This window comes from Chinchilla lanigera, unplaced genomic scaffold (genome assembly GCF_000276665.1).
Source record: "Chinchilla lanigera isolate Chin_1 unplaced genomic scaffold, ChiLan1.0 scaffold00179, whole genome shotgun sequence".
Lineage (NCBI taxonomy): Eukaryota > Metazoa > Chordata > Mammalia > Rodentia > Chinchillidae > Chinchilla > Chinchilla lanigera.
This window is the reverse complement of record NW_004955580.1, coordinates 545,112-569,587: the sequence shown is the minus strand read 5'-3', so window position 1 is coordinate 569,587 and position 24,476 is coordinate 545,112. Positions and strand designations below refer to the sequence as shown.

Sequence of the window (24,476 nt, the reverse complement as noted above, 5' to 3'; positions counted from 1 at the left end):
GCAGCCCTGCCCCGACCCCGGGAGGGAGGGAGCGCCCTGACCGGCCGCGGGCACCGGCGATGCGGCCCGGGCCCCACCCATGCTGGGCACCTGGCTCCGGGCACTGCGGACGGGAGCCGGGCGGGGCGAGGAGGCCAGGTGCTCGAGCCCGACAGGTGAGGGGCACCTGGGCTGTGTCCCAAATGCTCCCCCGGGGAGGGGCGCGGAAGGGGTGGTCGGGCAGGGTCTGCGTGGGCCGAGGGGCCGAAGTTGACCTGTCCCCATGGGTGTGTGCGTGCTCGACCGAGAAGCGGATAGGGGCCGAGTGACCCCCACGACTGCCGCGGGGTGTGGCTCTGGGCGTGGCTGCCCCTCTTCCCGGTCCTAGGGTTCGCATGGCCGAAAACCTGGCTGCCAGAGTGGTGGGAGATGGGGTTCCACTGTTCTGCAGTGCGAGGAGGTGGGGACAGGGCTGGGCGCTGCCTGACCCGCGCCTTAAAGTGCGGAGGGGGGCTTTGTTCTCCTTTTCCTCTTCCCCAAATTCCATTGGGGGTTCCCCTGGAAGCCCGCCGCAGCAGATCCGGGGTCCCCGCCCTCCAGGATAGCAGCTGGGGTCACTGGCCAACAAGGGGGGGCATGGGTGAGGCGGGTCTGGGCGCCCACTGATGTGCCCCCTCTGCCCACGGGTGGAGAAGGTGGGTCCTTCGGGTAGGAGTGAGCAAGGAAGAGCCTCCCTGGTTCAGGGCCAGGGACTTGAGGAAAGCAGGGTGCTCAGGGCCGTCCCTCCCACTGCAGGTCTTCCGCCCGCTGCCAAGACTTCCTGTCTGGGTGCCATTATGGGAGGGGTCTCCAATTCCTATTCCCTCTCCTACGTCAGATTTTTAGGGTCTTTCAGTTGACAGAGATTGCACAGAACACCTAGTACCACCTGCTGTCCCCACAGGGCATCTGGAACCCCCGCCCATCCCTGCGCTTCCGGGAGGCAGACCCACCCACCATCTGTCCACAGCAAGCGGGGCTCTGCCCCTATCCATGCCCTTTTTCTGCCTGTGCCACCTTGCGCTGCTGTCTGCTGACTCACATGGCCTCGCTTCTTCCCTTGGGAACCACTACTGTTACTCTGGTCCCCTGTGCGGTGGGTGGGGCAGGAGCCTGTTGGGGGTGGGACAGGGCTGGGTGGGCCTCTCACCTGGGTGGTGCTGGGCAGTACTGCCTGTGCTCACTGGAGGACTGTGGACCTCCAGGGACCCTCACTTGGCGAGCTGGTGGCAGCACTCTATCCCAGGGTCTCTTTCTCCCCATATTTATGTTTATGTGCATGGGATCCCAGAGTAATACATCTCCTTGTAGTACATTGGAAATGTACAGAGGAGAACAAAAGACCAAGAGGGAAACCCACTGGTCTCCCCAGCGGCGGCCACCCACTCCCGGAGCACAGCACCCAGCCTCCTGCAGGGGACCGGGAGGGCACTGAGCACCCAGCACTGCCCAGGAAGCTTCGGGACTCTCGTCCTGTGGCCTGGTGGGCGCTGCTGTCACAGTGACAAGCTCCTCACTTGGGAGCTGAGCAGCCACGGTAGGAAATCATCCCAGGGTAGCTTCTCCCTGCCCTCCCTCCCTGCCACTTGGGCCAGGCTCCAGGCTGTGCATGCAAGAGCCAGGTACAAGCTGGGCTGACCCAGCCTGCTCTGCAAGGGGTGGGGACCCGCTTTCTGCCAGTCTCCATGATGATTTGAAGGGAAAAGGGAGGCCACTCCACCAAGCAAGGTGCCCCATCTGCACCCCTCTGTTTCCCTCCCTGGAGTCCATACCCTTTGTGCCACGGGCCCAAGTCCCAGGCACTTGGCCAGGACTGGTTGGGAGGGACAAGGAGACAGCCTAGTTGCTGTGCTGGCCATCCCCAGCTCTGGGTTTCGGCTTTGCTGGCTCTCATGGAGGCACTGGTGCCCCCCAAGATGGCAGCATTGGGGTGCTCTTCTAGAAAACAGGTAGCGTGGCTTTGCGGTGACCCACCTGGCACGTTCTGCAGAGGATGGAGTAGAGGCGGGGACTGAGCGGGGGCTTCCCTTGGATACCGCAGGCACACCCGGCCTTGGCTCTGCCGCTGCGGAAGCTGGGGTCTGAACCACACTCCAGTTCTTGGAGAGTTGGGTTAAGTCCCTGGGTGGGGCCGCCTGGAATGGGTCCTGAGCAGTACCCTGTGGTCCACTCATGGTGACCTGCCACCTGCCTCTCCTGCTTCTCCACCTGTCAGCCTCTGCACGCCATCAGCTTTCCCTCTGGGGCTCTGTGGAGTTTCCCCTCGAGGGGGTTCACCCCTCCCTCCCTCTCTCCCCTTCGGGCCCCATTCCTTCGTCACTCTTCCTTTCCACCCCCCCTGCTTTCCTTTTCACTTATGTTCCATCTCTGCTGCACTCCCAGCCTCCACCACCCCTCTCTAAGGGGCCTGATGCCCCCCAGGTTGGCACTGCACTGTCCAGCAGCCTGTCAGTACGCCTGTGCTGGGCCCCTGCCCCTGGCTCAGGCTCCATGGACCTGGAGGGTAGATGGGGGCACCTGGTGGCCACCAGCCAGCAGAGCAAGACTGCCTGCCCGCTTCCTAGGCACCAGCAGTCTCCATGGCTCCAAAAGGCTGTTGGGAGGTCCTCTTTGGGCCGGATCTGCTCTGCTGGGCTTTTTCGATGCTTTCTTTGTCCCCTACCCCCACCCACCCAAAGCCTCAGGTTGAAAGCTGCAGAGCCTCTGTCTTTCCATGCGGCGCTCGTGCCAGTCTGTGGCCCTCAAACCCAGCAAGGGCAGCTGTTATGCCAGGGGCGGGGCGGGGCGGGGCGGGGCGGCAGGGCGGCAGCATTCTGGACTTTCTGCCCTCCAGAGGGGGCTTCAGTGCATATTTATCTCCATGCCACCCTGAGGGTGGGGCTCGTAGGATGTGACCATCCCCAGGGATGCCCTTCCTCAGCTCTCCGGTCTGAAGTGCCCAGTGCCATGCAGAGGTCGGGTGGGAAGCCCCAGGTCAGAGGCTTGCATGGGAGAGTTGGGGTACAAGGAGGCTTTAGGCCTGTGTGTGTGTGTGTGTGTGTGTGTGTGTGTGTGTCTTCCAGTACTCTTATTTGCATTCTTGGGCTTGTATATCTGGTCACGTGTGCGTTCATGTGTGTGACTTCCATTATTCCTGTTTGCTCCTGTGGGGGTCCTCTGTTCGGTCACACTGCACATTGGTGGATGTGTGTGTGCGTGTGCTCTCGAGAGTGTTCCCACATGCATCTTCATGTGACCACATAGTTTCCCCTCAGATGCCACAGCAGAGAAGGGGTGGGGCTGAGGGTGGTGGCTGCATGGTGTGGGGACAGAGCTGCTCACCAGCCCCAGCTTGTGGCTTCAGCCGAAGAGGGTGTTCCCTGGGCCCCCTCCTGCCGTTGCGTTCATGTGTTAGGAATGCCAAGGCCCTTGGGAAGGACAGAGGCGCCATTGTCCACCCCCAGGCTTCCTGTGCCCCTTCTGCCCTTTAACCCTTTAGGAGCAGGGAGCCCGAGCAGCCTGGTGGGGCCCACCAATGTCTGCTCCATCTCCACACAGCCCAGCACACTTAGGTCTTTGCTCAGTGTCTACTCTGCGTCCTCAGCACTGGATGCAGGAACAAGGGACAAACTTGTGTGTCACGGGCAGCAGCCCAGGAGCCACGTGTGCTGTCCCTGCTGACCTGGCCTAGAGTCCCTGGAGTACCTGGGAGGTGGGAACCTTGTTCCCTGCCCTGTTGGGTGACTGGGGACACTGTCTGCCCTTCGGTGTAGGCATAAAGTCCCTGCTGTGCCTAAATCCTGGCTGGAGAGAAGGCCTCCAAGTCGTGGAGCCTGTGTGTGAAGAAGGGGCTCAGGAGCCTTTGGTTGCAAGAAAAGGGTCACTGTGGTCCCAAATTCTGGACAGCAAGGGAGGCGACCAGGAAACCCAGCTGTCTCCAAGCCTAAACAGAAGAGTTGACTACGTGCATGAGGGGTGTCTTGTGAAGGCCAAGGGGGACCCAGCCAAGGGAGGGGTAGCTTGCCAGGGTCAGGTTCCTGCCCCGTGCTGGGACGTGACATCAGTCACATCCTGCTTCCATGAGGCCTCCAGATTTGCCTGTCATCTGCCTTGCAAATGAGCCCCACACTGGGTCAGGACAGCTTGCAGGCCATCCTTGTCCAGGCCCCTAGTCCGCGGGACACGAGTGGACACACGTTAGGATGCCAGAGAACCTGAGAGGCTACCTGACCCCAGCATCAATTTGGGCAGCTTCAGGAACCTCCATGGCCTCTAGAGCTCCACCCTGGTGAGTGTCAGTGGGACCTGGCACGCAGTTCAGTTCTGGGCCCTAGGTTCCTTGTCTGCGATGAGAGGAGCTGTGCGGAGGGGTCCCCAGTGTGTGATGAGGGCAGCTCCAGGTTAGAAGAAAATGGAGCCGATGAGGAGATGGCAGGGGGGTATAGGGCGGAGCCAGCAGCGAGGACCCTCCCTCCTCCCCATAAAGCCTTGCTGCCAGCTGCCCCCTCCCGTCCTTTACAGGTGAGCTGCAGTTGCCTTGGAGATAGAAGCTTCCAGGGTGGCTGAGGGGTGGGCTGAGGGGTTTGGGGGCCTGAGGTCCTCCTTAGGGAGGGGTCGGGAGGGAGCACAGAGGACTAAGCAGCAGTCTAAGCCTTCTAGGCTCCCAGGTACCTGTAGGAACACCTTTCGGGGTTCTCTCAATAATCCCTCCCTGGGGACACCACCACCTCTGCTGGTGGCACCATCACCATAGAAACACGCCTGCCACTGCCCGGGAGGAGGGCGAGGGGAAGCCTTAAAGGGACACGGAGTATGAGGTGTGGGTGATATCCATGCCCTCCTGTCCACGCCAGCAGGCACAAAGGCACCCACATTGTCCTGGGATTGCCACCCAGTCTTTGACCCTCCCAGATGCCCTGGGCACTGGGACTCCGGTCCTGTCCCCACTTTGACCTCAGGTCACCAGGTGCTGCCATTCCCAATCCACATGGAGACCCTTTGCCCCACACTTTGAAACACTATTTCCTGTGAGAAGGACCCTAGCAGGGCCGGAGCTGGGGGCCCGCGTGCAGGGCACCCTGGGGATTCCCGGGGTGTTCAGATCTAGTGCGCTTCCCGTGACCTCCCAAGTGCCTCCCCTCAACAGGCTTCCAGTCAATAGAGGCTGACATGTGGAGTGGACTCCTCAGGGACCCAGGGCCCTCAAGGCCAGGGTGGGGCTCCTCTCAGGCCTGACTCTCGTCTCCTGGCCTTGTCCCCTCCTAGTGCCAGCCACGCCCTATCTCCTTGCCTGCTGGGGTGGCGCATGACACCTCCATGTGGGGGATGGGGTAAGAGGGGGGGCAGGCGCTCAGGAGCGCCCCACCTTTGTCTCGCACTCTCCTGGCGCAGTGGCTGGTGCACCGAGCCGTGCATGAGCACGCACGCACACGCCCAGACACGCACGCTCACTGGGCGCCTGCGGGTGCGAGCGCACCTCCCCCAGCCGCAAGCTGCAGCCGTGTAGTCTCGTCTGGGAAGGCTCTCCTGAGACCCTGGGGCGCCCCTCCCTCCCCTCCCTCCCCTCCCTCCCCTGCAGGAACCCCCACCTGTTTCCTGGCACGTGCGCCCTGCGGGTCGCCAGGCATTGGGTCATTCATCTTGTCTTACAACTGTCCCCGTGTCCCCAGTGCCACAAGTGGGCAGGGACTTGCCGCTGCCGCTGTGGGGCTTTGTCTCTCCGGCTCTTCGCTCTGTTTGTCTCCCGGCCCTGCTCGTCTGTCCAGCCTGACCTCAGAGCCCAAGAAGCCCCCTCCACTGACCCGGGCTCGTCTTCCCTCTTCCCTCCGCCCTCCCCACAGGCTGCGGAGGCCCATTCGCCCGCGCAGGCGCAGAGGCACGTGCCCGCCCCTCGCTTCTCGCCCTTTCTGCCATTCCTCAGCAGCCTGTCCTGCGGCCGCCTCTCATCCTTTGTATTCCTTCTCCTCTTCACTCGCTTTCCCTGCCGCCTGGCTCTCTGGTTCGGGATTCCTCCTCTCTCCAACAGCTTCCGTCTTGGTTATCCCTTGGCTATGGGGTCTCCCGATGGCTGTCTTTGTCTCCTGCTCCCTCCTGCTCCTTTCTCACTCTGTCTGTCACCTTGGCAGGCAGGGCCCTGGCTCCATCTGCGGAGCATGCGGGCCTCCCCTGCTCGTCTCCCTTGGTGGTGGTGATGGAGGGCTGGGGGCCTGCTGAGCTGACAACCTTAGCTTACTCTGTAATTGCCCGGGGAGTGGTGAGAGATCAGAGACCAAGCAGCAGTGGGAGGGGAAGAGGGGGAGCCCCCCTAGCTGTTGGGGGCCCCTCAGCCTTCTGGCACCTTCCTTCCTGTCTCTGAGTAGCCAGAGCAATGGCAAGTGGGGTGACAAATGCTTGGAGACCAAGAAAAAGATTGGCTGCGAGGCTGTGGGGACCTCAGGGTAGAGGATGCTGGGTTTTCAGGCACCCTCTGGGAACCTAGATTTGGAGGACAAATGGAGGGATCGGCTGGCAGAAATCATCTGTCCAGCAGGCAGAGCATCAAAGCCTGCTCCGAGGCAGGAGGGTCCTTTGAGCTTCCACTTGCTCCAGTTTTCCTCCCCTCCCCCGCCAGACCAGTGCGCAGGGCTCCAAAGGCTGCTTTTTGATCGCCTGCTCTCTGATCTGGGTCTCCTACTGGTTCCTACAGGCCTTGAAGTCAAGGCCAAGGCTGCCGGGGGCTGGCTTTGTTGGGGGAGGTATCGGTAGTACAGACCCACCGTTCTTCACCTGCCAGGCCCTAGCTCCGCATTTCCAAGTTGGGAATCGGCTGTCCATGCTCCACTTCCTACCTTCCCACTCATTCCAGCACTCAGGAGGCTGAGGCAGGAGGATCGACATGAGTTCAAGGCCAGCCTGGGCTACATAGCCACTGCCCTGACTCAAAAAGCAAAAACAAAACAAAAGTGGTCTGCCTTCTTGAGACAGTCTGTGTCCTCTTTTGGTCATTTTCAGAGAACCCTCTGTCCTGGACCCTGCCTTTGGCGCCCATTACATGCAGGTGTATTGTGGCGTGGCTTGCGCTTGGGCTTGGTGTGCACACATCTTCCAGTTGAGCCCCAAAGACTCAGAAAAAGACCCCCAAAACAGACTGCCAGATGCTTGAGAGGTGTCAGAAACACTGTCTTGGGAAGTGTCCAGAGCTTTCCCCAGCCTCTGCCCTGCCCTTGGCCTGGAGCATCCAGAAGTGGGGAGGCCACAGTCCCTTCTAGTGTCCCCAGAGGGCTAAGGCGCACCAGGGAGATGTCTTCTTCTTTCTGGCCCTCTCTCTCCAGTTCTTCAGAGCAGGCATCCTTCCCCTTTACTCTTCCTTTTCCTGAGCCTGGTTTGGGCCTGTGTCCTCCTTCCCTAGCTCACTTCCCAAGGCCCCTGGTGACTTTTGGGTATGAACATCATCCAGGGCTTGGTTGGCGGCCCAAAGAGCCACAGCAATGAGATGGCAAGAGGAGCCCTTTACCGCACGTGTGTGCACACGTGCTTCCCCGGCAGATGCATTCCTGGCATACACAGGCACCAGCCCACAGCTGGCAGACGCACACCATGCATACCCACTCATGAGTGTACCCCTCCCGGGAAGACACACGCATGTGCTCAGGCACACATGTGCGTGTAGCCACATACATCGGGGTGCGTGTATCTGCCATATGCCCCACTTGCAGACCCGTGTCCACACCCATGCCCCTGGACACCTGCTCCCCGGTGTATTGTGACACGCAGATGAGGGGAGTTAGTGAGGGCAACAAGTGGCTGCTGGGGAGGCGGCTGGCGGGGAGGGGATGAAAGGCAACCTGAAGGCTAAGCCAAGTGGGGGGGAGGGGGAGAGAAGGACCGGGAAGGCGGCCAGCCGGGGGCGGGGCCTGGGGCGGGGCCAGAAGCCCGGGCTCGCCCAGATGTTAGTCAGTAACGTCCATCCGTCCCTCTCGTCTCCTTCCCCACCCTTCCCTTTCCTCCTCCTCTCTCCCACTGCTCCCACAGGCGGCTCCCCCCCAATAGCCCCTTTCCCTCAGGCCGGAGCGTGAGCCGAGCCCGGCCGGCTGTGCCGCGCCTAGCCGCCGACGCCACCGAGAAGATGGTCGTGGCGCTGCGGTACGTGTGGCCTCTCCTCCTCTGCAGTCCCTGCCTGCTCATCCAGATCCCCGAGGAATGTGAGTAGCCTCCCTGTGCCGCCCTGCTGGGTCGCTTTATCTTCGGCCTTCTCACCTCCCCACCCCTCCGGACCTTTTCCCCTCCTTTTCTCGGCACCGGGGTGGAAAGGAGGTCCCCAGTGTGTTGGGTGCTCCTGGAGGGAAGGGCGGGGTAAGAGGCATGGGGCGGGTCAGCACCACGGACAGGAATAAGCGCAGCCCGCTGTGGTTTCAGCACCACGGACAGCGTCCAGGGTCCAGGTCTAAGTCCGGGGCCCGGGCAGCTAGCTGTCCCGTGGCCCGACCCAGCCCACTCCCACTGCTCCTCTCCTACACCCCGCAAGTCCCATGGGTGTGGCTGCCGGGAGAAGGGGCAGCCTCCAGTTCTCAGCTAGCTTTGTGCGAAGGACTGCATTCAAGTCGTGCCCTGTTTCTAAATTAGGTAATCCGCAGCTGGTTCTTTCCCGTCTTGGCCCTTGGTAACCCTGCCCCTGAACTGAGACAGGAAAATACACCTCAGAAACACCAGGTCCCCATACAGCAGCTTTCTGCATCCTTTCTTTTTCTCGTGGTGCTGGGGATGGAACCCAGAGCCTCTTACACACTAGGCAAGTGCTGTCCCACTGAGGTGCACCCCCAGCCCACTTTCTGGCTCCGTTTTCATGCATAGTTATTTGGTGGGCATGGGTGTGTCTGTGTTTGTAGGGCTTCTTGGATAGGTCCCAGCTAGGTGTGTGGGTATTATAGAGTGTGGCTGTTGGATAGTGACTACACATGAATGTTTGTGTATGCTTGTAAGTTGCACTGACTCATCCAATGTACTCGTGTGTGTGCAGTATGCGATTGTGACTGATTTCATTTCCCAGAAGTCTGTGAGTCACCATACTTGTCATCAGGCCTGGGAAGGTCTGGAGGTACTTGAATGTCACATTTGATTGCAGTGAGGAAGTGGAATCGAATGTGGGTGCATGTTTGCATGTGGGGGGCATTGTTGCTGTGGTGGAGTTTTCTCCCCAGTATGGGGGGGATTGTAAACACACTGCTGCGGGTGACAGCTGTCCTTTGGGGGGGCACTTAACAAAGTATCATCTGTCAGACATCTGTGTATCTGAAGCTATGAGGCTCCAGTCCTTTTCCACTTCCCTTACCACCTTTGTCTCTGAGCCTGAACATGGAGAAGCCAGGCAGGAGGCAGGGGTGTGGCGTGGGACAGGGCTGCAAGGTGGGCTTGAGTGGCACCTGCAATTGGGGGCAGTGAGGCTTCAGAGGAGGTAAAGAGGGGCTGGTGAGCTAGAGGTTGGGGACAGAGCTTGGGATGCCCCCTTGGCCATGTACACGGAAGTCCGAATGGCCACACCCATGAGGCCACCACTCTCCCTGGCCACAGATACACTGGGACACAAGAGTGTCAGTATGCACAGATGAGCCAGGCGCTGAGGTGGGAAAAGAGCAGGTGTCTGCGAGGCCACACCAGTAGACACCCACACAGATGCTGCGTGCCACACCAAAGTCAGGCAGTACCCAGCCGTGTGCGACACGCTGGGGCACATGTTCCAGGACAGCCACGCCTGCGTGCCCAGACCCCACTCATCCCTCAGGGGCACATGCTGGTCCTCCTTGCCTCTCTGCCTTCTCTGTGTTGCCTTGCAGGCCCTGCCTCCTGGCCTCACCCTGGGCATCCGCCTGCCCTTCCGCCAGATGGGCTGGCTCCTCTTGCTCGGTGTGTCTGGGGCAGGGAGGGTTTGGAGAATGGAGGCAGTGGCAACAAGAACTAGGCCAGAGTCCACAGCAGCTCCAAGGTGGCCCGGACACTGACCGGCACTGTTCATGACCCTGACTTGCCGGTGGCCAGCCGGGTGCCTCCCTGTCAAAACCTTCCTCTGTCTGTTCTGTTCCAACCGCACAACCCCCTTCACCTCTCCGGCTCGCTCCTCCATCCTGTTGTCCCTGTCGCTGTCTCGCTCTCAGGCTGGGGCCCTTACCCTGAGGTCTTCTGCAGGGACAAAGCTGTCAGGGCCCACCTGCTGCTGCCCCGCTGCCAGCCCTCCTTGCCCTCCTAGCTCTCAGAGTCCTGGGTCTGGGGCACTTGCTGGGCCTCTGCTGCAGAGAGCTGCAAGCTGCCTGGGAGGCAGGAAGGGGAAGGGAGGACTGGCGCCCTCGGAGACCCAGATGCGGCTGTGCCTTTGGGAGGGCTTGGAGGGGGAGGGGCGCTGGCTCCAGGCTGGGTGGGTAATTGAAAACACTGAGCAGCGCTAATTGGATTAGGAGGGAAGAGGGCGGGGCAGGGAGGGTGTCTGGGGACCCAGGGTGGGGTCAGGCCTGCAGGCCCCACAGGCCTGGCCGTGGCGCTGTGCAGACGCAGCTTGTTCAAGGCAACTGTTTCCCTCTCCCCGGGCACCGCAAGCCTTGGATGTGCTCTCAGGCCTTGTCCTGCCTCCCCGGGCCGCAGCAGCACCACTGTGCCCTCTCCTGACCTGTCCCTGTCCCCATCCCTGTCCCCATCCCTTACCTGCGTGGGCTGCCGTGCCTCTCAGCGCCTCTCTCCTTCTTTCCCCTGCTGTCCAGATTTCTCAGATGAAGGGCACCATGGTAAGTTGGGCACACGTGGGACTGTGTCTTGGGAGGCTGTGGGCAGGGCCCAGCCGATGGCCCCATGGGGCACATGCTGTGCGGTCTGGTGGCGGGCTCCTGGCTCAGGCCCCATCCCCGCACACCTGCGCTGGCCCTCTCTGTTGCTGTTCTGCTGCCCTCCACCATGGGCCTGTCTTTGTCCTTGTGCCCTTTGCTGCTGTTCTCTCTTTAGTTTTGTTCTGTCCTCACCCCAGATGTCTTTCTTTGTAACTTTTGTTGTTGTCCTCTGTCTCTCTCCCTCTTTCTACATTTGTTTGTGTATCTTTTTATTATTATTATTATTATTATTTTTTGAGACAGGGTCTCACTATGTAAACTAGGCTGGCCTCAAACTCATGGTGATCCTCCTGCCTCAGCCTTCCGAGTGCTAGGGTGATAGGCGTGTGCCACCACACCCAGCTTCTGTGTCCCTTTTTCTCTCCCTCTTTTCACATCCTATAAGCTTCTACTTGGTTCTTCCTGTCCTGCCCCCGTGCCATGGGGCCCCTCAGGGCTGTAGACCCCAACTCCTTCACGTGGGCCCAGGGGTTGAGGTCATGGTGCATCCAGGCAGCACTTTCACCACCACCCTCACCCTGTCCCCAGTGATGGAGCCCCCTGTCATCACAGAGCAGTCTCCGCGCCGCCTGGTTGTCTTCCCCACAGATGACATCAGCCTCAAGTGTGAGGCCAGAGGAAAACCGGAAGTACAGTGAGTGACCCTATTGTCCCTTGGAGCCTCTGTCTTTGATCCCCAGGCTTGGCCCAACTCTGGCACAGAGGCCCCAGACTTCCCTGGTGGCCTTGAGTCCTTGCCCGCTCCTGCCTGTCCCCGAACTCCCGGCTACAGCCCCGCTCACCTCCTCCCTGCCCCAGCCCCAGCCCCAGCCCCAGCCCCAGCCCCAGCCCCTTCCCGGCACCAGGGCTGCTGGCTTCTGAGCCCGTTCCACCCACAGGTTCCGCTGGATGAAGGATGGCGTCCACTTCAGACCCAGCGAGGAACTGGGTGTGATGGTGCATGAGGCGCCCCACTCCGGCTCCTTCACCATCACGGGCAACAACAGCTTTGCCCAGAGGTTCCAGGGCATCTATCGCTGCTTCGCCAGCAATAAGCTGGGCACCGCCATGTCCCACGAGATCCAGCTTATGGCTGAGGGTGCGAGGCCTTGCAGGGACTTGGGAGGGCCCAGGGCACCTCGGAGGAGCGCTGTGTGGCCTGCCAAGGCCAGGGCACCCTGGCAGCTCTCAGCCCACACCAGCCGCCCTCACAGCCCTTTCTCTTTTCTCCTGAAGTCTCCGCCGTCCTTGCCCTGCCTCTCTCTCCCCAGTGAGCTTGAGGTCCCCTCCGTGCCCTTCTCCCTGTCTCTCTCGTGCCTGCCTCCCGGTGGCTGCTGCTGGGCTGCATAGGTGGACCTGGCCTCCTGGCTGCCTTGGCCTGCACCCGGCCAGCCCCGTATACGAGACTCTCCCGCTTGGGCTCATGTTCTGGTCCCCACTCATTTTCCCACCTCCGACATCCAGCTTTCCTGCCTCACTCTGTGCTGCTTCCTCCTCGCTCACTCTCCAAAGCTCCTTTCCACCTCTGCTTTGGCTTCTCCATCTCCTTCCTGCTATCTTTATCTGTGTCGCCCTTTCCCTGGGGTTTTCCCTGGCATTCCATCCTCCCTGAGCTTTCTGCCTCCAGAGCGCCCTCCTCTCCCCTCCCCGCCCCTCTAGTTACCTTGGGAACTGTTGCCATGGTTTCTGTGTCAGGATGATGGAAGGGTCTGTGACTCCCGCATCCTTCCACAGCTCTCCTCCCCCACTGCCGCACCTCGCCCCTCCAGCCCCATCCTTTCCCCGGGTGGGCAGGGAGAGCTGAGAATTGTGCAGGTTATCCTTTAATGCCACCTGGCCTCCTGCTCACCCTGATTCACCCTCGGGGGAATGCCAGTCTCCAAGGAGCCCGAAGAGGACCCACGCCTCTCTCTCCTGTTATGATGCCCACCCTCCCAGCCTGGCCCCTCACCCATTGTCCATGCCCAGCCTGTCCATCCCTCTAGGTGCCCCCAAGTGGCCCAAGGAGATGGTGAAGCCGGTGGAGGTGGAGGAGAGGGAGTCGGTGGTGCTGCCCTGCAACCCCCCGCCCAGCGCGGAGCCGCTGCGCATCTACTGGATGAACAGCAGTGGGTGGTGGTGGGGCTGCCTGCCGGGCTGGGTGGGTGGGGTCCCGGATGGGGTCCTGTGCAGAGTCCTGACCCCTGCCCCGGGCTCCTATGTAGAGATCCTGCACATCAAGCAGGACGAGCGGGTGTCAATGGGCCAGAACGGCAACCTCTACTTCGCCAACGTGCTCATCTCGGACAGTCACTCGGACTACATCTGCAACGCCCACTTCCCAGGCACCCGGACTATCATTCAGAAGGAGCCCATTGACCTGCGGGTCAAGGCCAGTGAGTCCCACAGGCTGTGACCCCCTCCCCCCTCCCTTTCCCTGGCCCCTCCCCCGTAGGTGGCTCAGCCACCCTGATCTTCCTCAAGGACAGTTCGGCGCCATCTCCACCCTGTCTGACCCCTTCCTGGGCGGTGAGAGAACACGCAGGGCACAGAGGAGAACGCAGGGGCCCAGGGGCTCTCTGGGGTGTCTGGTGTCCCCAGCCTTGCGACCCCTGGCACCCACTCCTTTGTCCTGGCAGCCAACAGCATGATTGACAGGAAGCCGCGCCTGCTCTTCCCCACCAACTCCAGCAGCCACCTGGTGGCCTTGCAGGGACAACCACTGGTCCTAGAGTGCATCGCAGAGGGCTTGTAAGCCGGAGCACTGGGTGTGTGGGAGGGCGGAGCCCGGGCCGCAGGGTCTCTGGCCTCCCTCCTGGCTGAGTGGTCTCCTCTCTCCCTTCCTCCCTGCCTGTGCCATGGCCTCGGGCAGCCCCACGCCCACCATCAAGTGGCTGCTTCCCAGTGGCCCCATGCCGGCTGACCGCGTCACGTACCAGAACCACAACAAGACCCTGCAGCTGCTGAACGTGGGCGAGCAGGACGACGGCGAGTACCACTGTCTGGCTGAGAATTCACTGGGCACTGCCCGGCACGTTTACTATGTCACTGTGGAGGGTACGGGCTTCCATCAGGCACACCCTCTTCCAGAATGGCGTTGGGGATCACAGCATCCACCGTCATGGGGAGGGCAGGGTCTGCCTGGGGACAAGCACGAGTACAGGCTCAGGGTGGTCCTCTTGTCCTCCCCAGCTGCCCCGTACTGGCTGCACAAGCCCCAGAGCCATCTATATGGGCCGGGAGAGACGGCACGCCTGGACTGCCAGGCCCAGGGCCGGCCCCAGCCTGAGGTCACCTGGAGGATCAACGGCAACCGCATGGAGGGTGAGTGGGCAGCCCTGGGGACCGTGAGGGAGGAAGAGGACGGGGTGGTGGGCACAGTATAGCTTAGTGCTCTAGCCCGGGCCCGTGGACCACCTGTCACACACACAGAGCTGGACAAGGACCAGAAGTACCAGACCCACAGGGGTGCCCTCATCCTGAGCAACGTGCAGCCCAGTGACACCATGGTGACCCAGTGCGAGGCCCGCAACCGGCACGGGATCCTGCTGGCCAACGCCTACATCTATGTTGTCCGTAGGTTCAATGCCCAGAACTGTCAACGAGATCAGTGAGAGACTCAGGCCAGCCTCCTGGGGTGACCCGCCCCACACTCCTGGAGCCGTGGCTAGGATGGGGCAGGGGTGCGTGGCTAGGCGGGCCACGCACGGTTGGGAAGCCTGGGGTGGCAGAGGGCAGGGGTGTCTGAAGGCAGAGGCCCCTGGGAGCGCTGAAGCTAGGTGTGGCCCTGAGTGCTGCCCCGTCCTGAGACTCCTCCCCCACCAGAGCTGCCTGCCAAGATCCTGACGGGTGACAACCAGACGTACATGGCGGTTGAGGGCAGCACAGCCTACCTGCTGTGCAAAGCCTTTGGAGCGCCCGTCCCCAGTGTGCAGTGGTGAGCCCTCTGTTGTGCCCATGCCCGGGGACAAGAGGATAGGGCCCTGGGCCGGGACGTGTGAGTTGGGCCTTCGTTCTCACTCCAGGCTGGACGAGGAGGGGACGACGGTGCTTCAGGACGAGCGTTTCTTCCCCTATGCCAATGGGACCTTGGCCATCCGCGATCTCCAGGCCAACGACACTGGGCGCTACTTTTGCCAGGCTGCTAATGACCAGAGCAATGTGACGATTGTGGCAAACCTGCAGGTTAAAGGTCAGCCGCTGCCCCACAGGACTGGCAGCACCTTTGGGGAGGGAGGACCAGGGACTCTGGAGGCCATCAGGGTGACCTTCCCTCTCCTTCCTCGCCCTCAGAAGCAACCCAGCTCACGCAGGGGCCCCGGAATGCCATCGAGAAGAAAGGCTCGCGGGTGACATTCACATGCCAGGCCTCCTTTGACCCCTCCTTGCATCCCAGCATCACCTGGCGTGGGGATGGGCAAGACCTCAAGGAACGTGGGGACAGCGACAAGTGAGGCCCTGCCCCGGGCTGGGCTGCGGGAAAGGGGCCGAATGAGAAGGGCTGGAGGCCGGCCTCCTGGTCTTGTCCGTGGAGTGGGGGACAGGTGGCAGCTGCAGGACAGGTGTGGCCTCTTCTTAGGTACTTCATAGAGGACGGGCGCCTGGTCATCGACAGCCTGGACTACAGTGACCAGGGCAACTATAGCTGCGTGGCCAGAACCGAGCTGGATGAGGTGGAGGGCAGGGCCCAGCTCTTGGTGGTGGGTGAGTCCCAGGACGGCATGGGGCATGCAGCCGGAGCACAGGGGCCCCAGGCTCCGAGGGCCCGGCTGGTCCCACTGGGGGGGTGTGGCTCACAGGGGGCCCGAGAACCCACCCTCTGTGGCCCACAGGGAGCCCTGGGCCGGTGCCTCATGTGGAGGTGTCCGAGCGCCACCTGCTGAAGCACAGCCAGGTGCACCTGTCGTGGAGCCCTGCCGAGGACCACAATGCCGCCATTGAGAGTGAGAGGCCTGAGCGCCGGGCCACCCTCCCCATCCTCCCTTCTGCCGGGGCCCCCCCAGCCCCGGCCCCCACTCCTGGTGGGTGGTGGCTCACAGTCCCTCTGGGAGTTCCTGGGGCTTGGGCCCTTGGGAGAGCCAACCCTGGACCCAACCCCAGTGCCCCCCCTGCTGAGCCACACCTCATTAATCCATTGCCCTGTCACTTCCTGACAGAGTATGACATTGAATTTGAAGACAAGGAAATGGCACCTGGGAAATGGCACAGCTTGGGCAAGGTGCCAGGGAACCAGACCTCCACCACCCTGAAGCTGTCACCCTATGTCCGCTACACCTTTCGGGTGACTGCCATCAACAAGTACGGCCCTGGGGAGCCCAGCCCGCCCTCTGAGACTGTGGTCACGCCCGAGGCAGGTGAGCCGGGGCCACCCTGAGGGGGTGCCTGGCACCGGGCCCCGGGCACTGCACAGAGACCTGGAGGAGGGCCGTGCCTTCGCCACCCAAGGTCCCAGGGACAGCCGGCCACCTCTGCTCCCTCGGGGCCACTGTGCCTTGGGCAGGAAAGCCCCGCAGTGACGCGTGCTCGCTCATGTCGCCTGCAGCCCCAGAGAAGAACCCTGCAGATGTGAGAGGTGAAGGCAATGAGACCAATAACATGGTCATCACATGGAAGGTGGGTCCTGGGCAACTCGCCTTGCACATGGGCCAGGATGGGTGAGGGTGGCTGTCGTGAGCACTCTGGGCAAGCTGTCCCTTTCCTGCTGTCCCCTGCAGCCACTGCGGTGGATGGACTGGAACGCCCCCCAGGTCCAGTACCGCGTGCAGTGGCGCCCGCAGGGCACACGGGGGCCCTGGCAGGAGCAGACCGTGAGCGACTCCTTCCTGGTGGTGACCAACACATCCACTTTCGAGCCCTATGAGATCAAGGTTCAGGCCGTCAACAGCCAGGGCAAGGGCCCCGAGCCCCAGGTCGCCATCGGCTACTCTGGGGAGGACTGTGAGTATCGGGTGCCAAATAAGGACGTGAGTCACATGGCCGGAGTGACCCTGGGCTCTTTACACTGATGCAATGCACTCAGCTAGCTGGCAGCTGGATTCCCAAGGTTACCAGCAACCCTGTCTCCTGCATTTCCTCTGCTGGCCCAGGGGGCTAGGACAGGCAGAGCACGGCTCCCCTGAAAACCCCAAGCCCAAAACGCGCCAAACTCCGAAACTCCTCAAGTGCCACCCTGGTGCCCTAAGTGGAAAATTCCATGCCCCTGACCTTACCTGGTGGGTCATAGTCAAAACACAGGTTCGCTAGAAATTCAGTAATACGAAATTACCTTCCGACTCCATGGGTGTGGTGCATATGCAGCAGAAATAGGAGCTGGCAGTGTAGCTCAGTGGTGAGCACTGGCTGACCACTGGTGAGGCCCCGGGCTCTAGCAACAGCAAAACATAAAAAAAGACAAATTTAAAGCAGTCAGGTATAGTGGCGCACGCCTGTCATCCCAGCACTCAGGAGGCTGAGGCAGGAGGATCACTGCCAGTTCAAGGTCAGCCTGGTTACACAGTGAGTTCAAGGTGGGGTTGGACTACGCAGCAAGACCCTGTCTCAAAATATAACGAGAACAAAAAAAGAATTGGAATCCATCCTCAAGAAATCTCATTAAATCTTTGCAAATAACCCTAACCTTAGAAGACTCCAAACTCCAGGTTCTTTCTGGTCCTGGCAGTGCAGAGAGGGCTGCTCACCCGCACAGCTGGCTTGTGGATGCAGCACGTTACAGGCGGTCACTCTGAGCAACGGTCGAGGTGTCTTCTGGCCTCTCCGCCCAGTGACTGTCTCCTGTTCAAGCCTGCACCGCAGCCCCTCCTCACCAAACCGTGCCCACCTCACCCTCGCCAAAGGGCTCCTGGCTGGCCCAGGCCGGGTAGGGGGTGGGCCTCTCCAAGTCCCGCTGTTTACAGACCCCCAGGCGAGCCCGGAGCTGGAAAAGGTCACGGCCCTCAACTCCACCGCCTCGCTGGTCAGATGGAAGCCTGTGGCCTTGGCCCAGGTCAAGGGCCACCTCCGGGGATACAACGTAAGGGCTCCAGGTGTGGGGCTGAGGCAGGCCTCTGCTACCTGCCACGGCTCTCCCGGAGGGCCTTGTCTTGGTGGGGAGCATGCACACGGTGGCTCCTGGGACACCCCCAGCTCCTACAAAAGCACGTCCACTGTGCAGGTGACGTACCGGTGGGAGGACAGCCAGAGGCTACACAGCAAGAAGCATGTGCACAGGGGCCATGTAGTGGTACCTGCCAACATCACCAGTGTCACCCTTGGTGGCCTGTGGCCCTACAGCTCCTACCGCGTGGAGGTGCGGGCCTTCAATGGGCGCGGCTCAGGGCCGGCCAGTGAACAGCCCTTCGAGACTCCCGAGGGAGGTGAGTCTGCAGGCTGCGCCTCCCCCCTCGCCCATTGCTCTGGGTGTGGGAGACGCTCTGCCACTCTGCTCTGCCCACAGTGCCCGGCCACCCTGAGGCACTGCACCTGGAGTGCCAGTCCGCTACCAGCCTGCGGCTGCACTGGCAGCCACCGCTCAGCCACAACGGTGTGCTCACCGGCTACATGCTGTCCTACCACCCACGTACGTGCAGGTTGGGGCGGGCTGGGCTCATGGGGGGCCACAGGCAGCCGGAGGGGCCGAGCTGGCAGCTGAGCCAGGCTTGCTGTCTCTGCAGTGGATGCTGGCGGCGAGCAGCAACTGTCCCTCCCCCTCCCCGACCCGGAGATGCGGACACACAACCTGACCAACCTCAGCCCTGACCTGCGCTACCGCTTCCAGCTGCAGGCCACCACGAGGAAGGGCCCTGGCGAGGCCATTGTGCGGGAAGGGGGCACCATGAACCTGTCTGGTGAGCTGCGGGGCTGCGGGGGCTGGGCCTCGGCTGGCGCGGGGGCTTTGGAGGCCCAGGCCAGCAGCTGAGCTTTCAGGAGACCCGATTTTGACTCCTCAGGGAAACCGGACTTTGGCAACATCTCAGCCATGGCGGGCGAAAACTATAGCGTGGTCTCCTGGGTCCCCAAGGAGGGCCAGTGCAACTTTGGCTTCCACATCTTGTTCAAGCCCCTGGGAGGTGAGGCCGGGGGTCCCTGGGATGGTGGGGTTGTGAGCTAGGGGCCTGGCGCCCCCGGGCCGCCTCCCGCACATCCCCTGTCACCGCCTTGTGCAGAAGGGAAGATGGGCAGTGACCTGCGGCCAGAGTACGTCAGCTACAACCAGAGCTCCTACACGCAGTGGAACCTGCAGCCTGACACCTACTATGAGATCCGCCTGCTGAAGGAGCACACGCTGCTGGGCCAGACCAACGTGAAGACCAACGGCACTGGTGAGGCTGTGCCCCCTCTGCCCTCCCCCACCTCCGGGCCTGGGGAGGGCGAGCAGGAGGCTCACTGCAGGTGGCCCTGTCCCTTCCCTGCGCCCCCTCTGCCCAGGCCGTGTGCGCCTCCCCCCCGCCGGCTTCGCCACCGAGGGCTGGTTCATTGGCTTCGTGTGTGCCATCATCCTCCTGCTGCTGGTGCTGCTCATCCTCTGCTTCATCAAGCGCAGCAAAGGTGGCAAGTACTCAGGTACCGGGGACCCAGCCACGGCCTGGTGGGCTCACCGGGCCCCTGCGTCGTCCCTGGGCTTCTGCTGGGATGGCGTGGGCGGGGCGGGGCGGGCCAGAGGCCGGGCTGGGCAGTGGCTGGGTCCCCTGGGGGCAAGTGGCCCCCCGAGGCTCTGTGCCTGCTCAGAGCCTGGGGACCTGGAGCCCAGCATGAGGCAGGGTGAGAGAGGAAGCCAGGCTCTCTCTGTGTCTCCAGTGAAGGACAAGGAGGACACCCAGGTGGACTCCGAGGCGCGGCCGATGAAGGATGAGACCTTTGGCGAGTACAGGTGAGTGGGCTGGCGCAGGTGCTGGCAGCAGCTGGCCCATGGCCTCGGCCTGAACCCTCTCTCTCTCCTTCATGCTGCCGGCTGACCCCAGGTCCCTGGAGAGGTAAGGCAGGCAAGGTGGCCCCGTGGACAGTGCATGCTGGGGAGGGCCAGCCCCCAGCCTAGCAGCTCCCCCTCGGCCAGAGCGTCTCGCGCCTGTTCCTCCCTGTGCCAATGGCTGCCTCCGCCCCTGGCTGCCGGGAGAGCCTGTTTGGCCCCTGGCGCCTTGAACGCGTCCTCTCAAGGGTGTTGGGAGAAGCACCTTGGCCAGGTCCCCATCCATACCCTCTGCATCCCTGCAGTGACAACGAGGAGAAGGCCTTTGGCAGCAGCCAGCCGTCTCTCAACGGGGACATCAAACCCCTGGGCAGTGATGACAGCCTGGCTGACTATGGAGGCAGCGTGGACGTCCAGTTCAACGAGGACGGCTCCTTCATCGGCCAGTACAGCGGCAAGAAGGAGAAGGAGGCGGCAGGGGGCAACGACAGCTCTGGGGCCACTTCCCCCATCAACCCCGCGGTGGCCCTCGAGTAGTGCGGTGCAGCCAGTGAGGAGGACAGGAGTTCACTGCCCCTACTCCCCTCTTACTACCCGGTCCCCACTCTATTGCCAAAACCCAGCTGCACCCCTTCCTGGGCACACGCTACTTTGCCCCGGCTGGGGGGGCAGATCACCCACAAGCCAGGGACCTCCGGGTGCTGCCTTGCCAGGGGAGGCGTGGTGGGGTCTCCTCAGAACCGGGGCTTGTACCTCCTCCTTTCCCAGCCACTCCCTGGCCAGACTGGCTGGGGGCGGGACTCCGTGTCCCCACCATCTGCTCCATTTTCTTTGCCATCTCTGCTCTGACTGGAACGGGAGCCGGGCAGGCTGGCCCCAGGTACAGGGACGGCCATCTGGAGAGGCCTGAGTTCTTGTCCCCAATAGCACACTGGGGCCGTGGCCGGCTTCCAGGAGCTCCACACACGCGCTGCCTTTGTACCCACCAGACAACATCCAAGTGGCCTCTGTCACTGCCGGGGGCGGGCACCTCCTCCCACTGCCCCCCGCCAGCTTCCTGAAGCTGCCACCCCGCCCCGGACTCTCAGCAGCCCTGCCCAGTCCAGTTCCTGTCCCCGGCCCCCAGGAATGTAAATACACCGTGATTTTGAGAGTTTGTACCCTCGCCCTTTCCCCAAATGCCACTAGTGTGTAGGCAGATGTCTGAGTCTCTAGGTGGTTTCTAGGTTTTATAGCGATTAGCTTTGATGATCCCATCCCAGGAAACATAAAAACATGTGCAAAAAGACAAAAAAAAAGGGGGAAATTGGTTCTTGCAGCACTGCTGTGCCCGCCCAGCAGCTCCAGCTCCAGTGCACCTCTGCTTGGCCTGCCGACGAGCCATCTACGTACGAAAACAAAAGTATATATATATGTACATAAATATCAGAATTATAACAGGCAAATAAAAACCTGGAAATGAGGAGCGCCTCTTGTCATCTGACAACGTTCTTCCAGGCCCCCGGGTCCCTGGCCATAGGCAGGGCACCCCGAGACCTCCTGTCCCCCAGCCTTACCAGTCTGCCCTGCTGAGAACCAAAAGCCCCTTGAACTTTTTTTAACTGTGAGACTAGTTCTAAGTTGCCCAGGAGAAAAAAAAAAAGACTATGACGTTGGGTTGGGCACCATTACTAAACTGGCCACATTGGTCACAGGTTCCCCAGTGACTCTCCCTGTGCCACACACGCCTCCAACGGCCTGCCCCACCGAGACTGAGCTAGCGGGCAGGGCTTGAGACCGAGGACGGAACCCAGTGCCGTGAGGCTTCAGGAAGTTCGAGATTGGAGCTTTGAGCTTGGAAGGCTGGGTTGTGACACCGGGCCCTGGGCAGAACGTGCTGGCTCCAAGGGTTTCTGGTACTGGTGACTGAACCCGGGATCACTGCACCAAGCTATACCTTCAGCCCCTTTTTAATTTTTATTTTGAAACAAGGTCTCGGTAAGTTGCTAAATTGATAGGGCTGGGCTTGAATTTGTGATCCTCCTGCCTTAGACCTCTAGAGTGCTGGCATTATAGGTCTGTACCACTACGCTCAGCTTTTATTTATTTATTTATTTATTTATGTTTTGTCTGTTTTTGAGACAGGGTCTCGCTCTGCACTTCAGGCTGGCCTTGAACTCACTTTGTAGCCCAGGCTGGTCTCGAACTCACAGTGATCCTCCTGCCTCAGCCTCCCAAGTGCTGGGATTACAGGCGTGCGCCACCATGCCTGGTTCAGCTTTTATTTTTTGAGACAAAGTCTCCCTGTGTCGCTACCTTGCCTAGTTGTCTCAGCCACGCTCATGCCGGGATTACAGGTGTGTGCCATCAAAGCCGCTCACTGTTTTTTTCTTTTTGACTTGGCAGGGCCAACTGTATGCCATCATGGTCTTGCTCTGATATGTTTTTTCCTGTCTGGTATGGCCTGGATCCTAGTCACTTTGATTGTCTAAATGTTCCTCACGACACAGCACTAGTCCACTATATTGATGACTGTCTTTTTTTGTTTTGTTTTGTTTTGGTACCGGGAATCGAACTTAGGACCTTGCACTTGCCAGGCAGGTGTTTATGCCACTGAGCTATATCCCTGGCCCTTGTTGACTGTCTTAGTCACTTACTTCATCACTGAGACACAATACCTGACACCAGCAATTTAAAGGAGAAAACGATTATCTAGCTCACAGTGTGTAGAGGTTGCAGCCCATAGTCGGCTGGCTCCAAGGCAGACTGGTGTGGTGGGGGCATCGCAGAGCAGGGAGAAGGGAGCAGCTGACAAGCAGCAAAAGCAGCATGGGACAGAAACAGCTCTCTTTCTGTCCCTTATATTCCATCCTTAGGCCAGGTAGCACTCACACCCAGGATGGGGCAGCCTTAATCCCAGCATCATACCCTAGAACCAGACACCTCCGAAAAGCGCCACCCTTGACGACATGAGGCTTTGAGGGTACATTTAGATACATGCCATAATGAAGGTCTTTATCTCAATCTGGTAAAACCTATCTATGACAAACCAGCAGCCAGCGTCAGACTAAATGGTCAGAAACAGCTTTCACTCAAATCAGGAACGAGACAGGGGCCAGGCATGGTGGCGCACGCCTGTAATCCTAGCACTCGGGAGGCTGACCCAGGAGGATCGTTGCGAGTTTGAGACCAGCCTGGGCTACAAAGTGAGCTCAAGACCAGCCTGAACTGCAGAGTGAGACCCTGTCTCAAAAAGACAAAAAACAAAACAAAACAAGCAAACAAAAAAAAAGGAACAAGACAAAGACGCTCACTATCACCACTCAATATAGTTCTGGAAACATGAGTCAGAGTGATTGGAACAAGAGAAAGAAATAAAAGGAACATGGACAGGAGCTGGGAGCGGTGGCGCACGCCTGTAATCCCAGCACTCGGGAGGCTGAGGCAGGAGGGTCGTTGTGAGTTCGAGGCCAGCCTGGACTACAAAGTGAGCTCAAGGCCAGCCTGAACTGCAGAGCGAGACCCTGCCTCAAAAAGACAAAAAAAAAAAAAAAAAAAAAAAAAAAAAAGTAGGCAAACCTTGAGCATCAGTTCTGTGGCAAACCCAGGCTGGGTTTCCGAGGCTTGCAGTGGGGGCTTACCGGGCTGTGGGCACAGCTCAGTGGCAGAGCTCATGCTCGGCCCCGGTTCCATCTGCGGCACCAAACATAAGTGAAGAAATCACGCAACTGGGCCTCGAGATCTGGTGGCTGTAAGGCCTCAAGGTACGTGGGAGATGGGAATACCCTGCGGAGCCCTGGCGGGCGCAGGTCTCAAGGGTTCAGGAGAAAAGTGTGCCTTCTTCTCTTTCCTATTCCCTGCCCTATTTCATTTATTTTTCATTTGGAGACAGAGCTTGCTGTGTAGCCCAGCTGGCCCTGAACTCCTGATCCTCCTGCCTCAGCCACGTGAGTGGCCGGGATGACAGGTGTGCACCAGCACGCCCAGCCAGCATTCTTCTGAGTAACACTTGACCATCACTGGGCTCGGTGCGGAAAGAATGAACTCAGGCTGACCAGTGCCATGCCCTGAGAGCCCACCCAGCATGCCCAGGCTCAGAGCAGGGCTGTGTCCCTTCCATGGTGTGCCGGGGCGCTCAGGGCTCGCTGCAGCCTGGTGTGGAGACAGTCACCGTCGGGGCAGAGGTCCTTGGCCGTCCCCAGGCAGAGCTACTGTCCCTTCCACTGGGACTGGTGGATGCCCCAGCACACAGGAATGTGTCACTTCCTGCGAATCAGCTGCTGATTTGGCCAACCACAGACTTGGGAAGAACAGGCTTGGCAGTTTGGTGACAAGAGCTTTGCCCATCAGGAGGGCGTGAACTTCAGAGGGGTGAGGTGGCCACGGCGATGAGCATGGAGCCCCTCGTACGCTCAGCAGCCTGTGCCTCCCCCAAGCCATGCAGCTGAGCCTGGCGCGGTGGTGCACACCTGTCATCCCGGTGTCAGCCGGGCTCGGTGTGCAGCTGACTTCCTGCTCTGGGCCCTTTCTGAGCTACTGGACTCTTCCTTCTGTTCTCCAGGCCTTGAAGCTGACCGTGGCTTCCCACACTTGTTACCCCTGGCCCTGAACTTGCGACCCTCCCGCCTTAGCCTCCTGCTATGGGCTTTCTAGTCCTAGGGGCGCCCAGTGCTCATCCTCCCACTACTACTACAAAAGCTCGGCATTTGTCATGGTTGGTCTGTTGAAGGCTTTGTGTGGTTCGTGTTTTCCTGCATGGACCCTGACTTATAATGCCTTGGGACAGAAAAATGGGCAAATGAAACGAACAGGGA

General features: G+C 60.6%; 1 protein-coding gene across 1 annotated transcript; it reads left to right on the top strand.

Annotated features, from left to right (window-relative positions):
- Positions 1-8,007: 8,007 nt before the first annotated feature.
- L1cam (L1 cell adhesion molecule) lies at positions 8,008-21,146 on the top strand (the record flags this gene model as incomplete). The annotated part of the gene is given in 28 exon segments (XM_013509717.1): positions 8,008-8,177; positions 10,722-10,745; positions 11,373-11,478; positions 11,723-11,922; positions 12,809-12,931; positions 13,028-13,198; positions 13,442-13,553; positions 13,675-13,859; positions 13,995-14,126; positions 14,235-14,378; positions 14,628-14,739; positions 14,828-14,994; positions 15,096-15,252; positions 15,382-15,506; positions 15,635-15,745; positions 15,959-16,156; positions 16,345-16,415; positions 16,517-16,739; positions 17,696-17,811; positions 17,953-18,154; positions 18,235-18,357; positions 18,452-18,625; positions 18,728-18,847; positions 18,944-19,099; positions 19,206-19,340; positions 19,575-19,647; positions 19,739-19,750; positions 19,989-21,146. Coding segments are annotated over 28 exon segments (3,780 nt in total). The 3' UTR covers positions 20,221-21,146.
- Between the last annotated feature and the right edge of the window lie 3,330 nt (positions 21,147-24,476).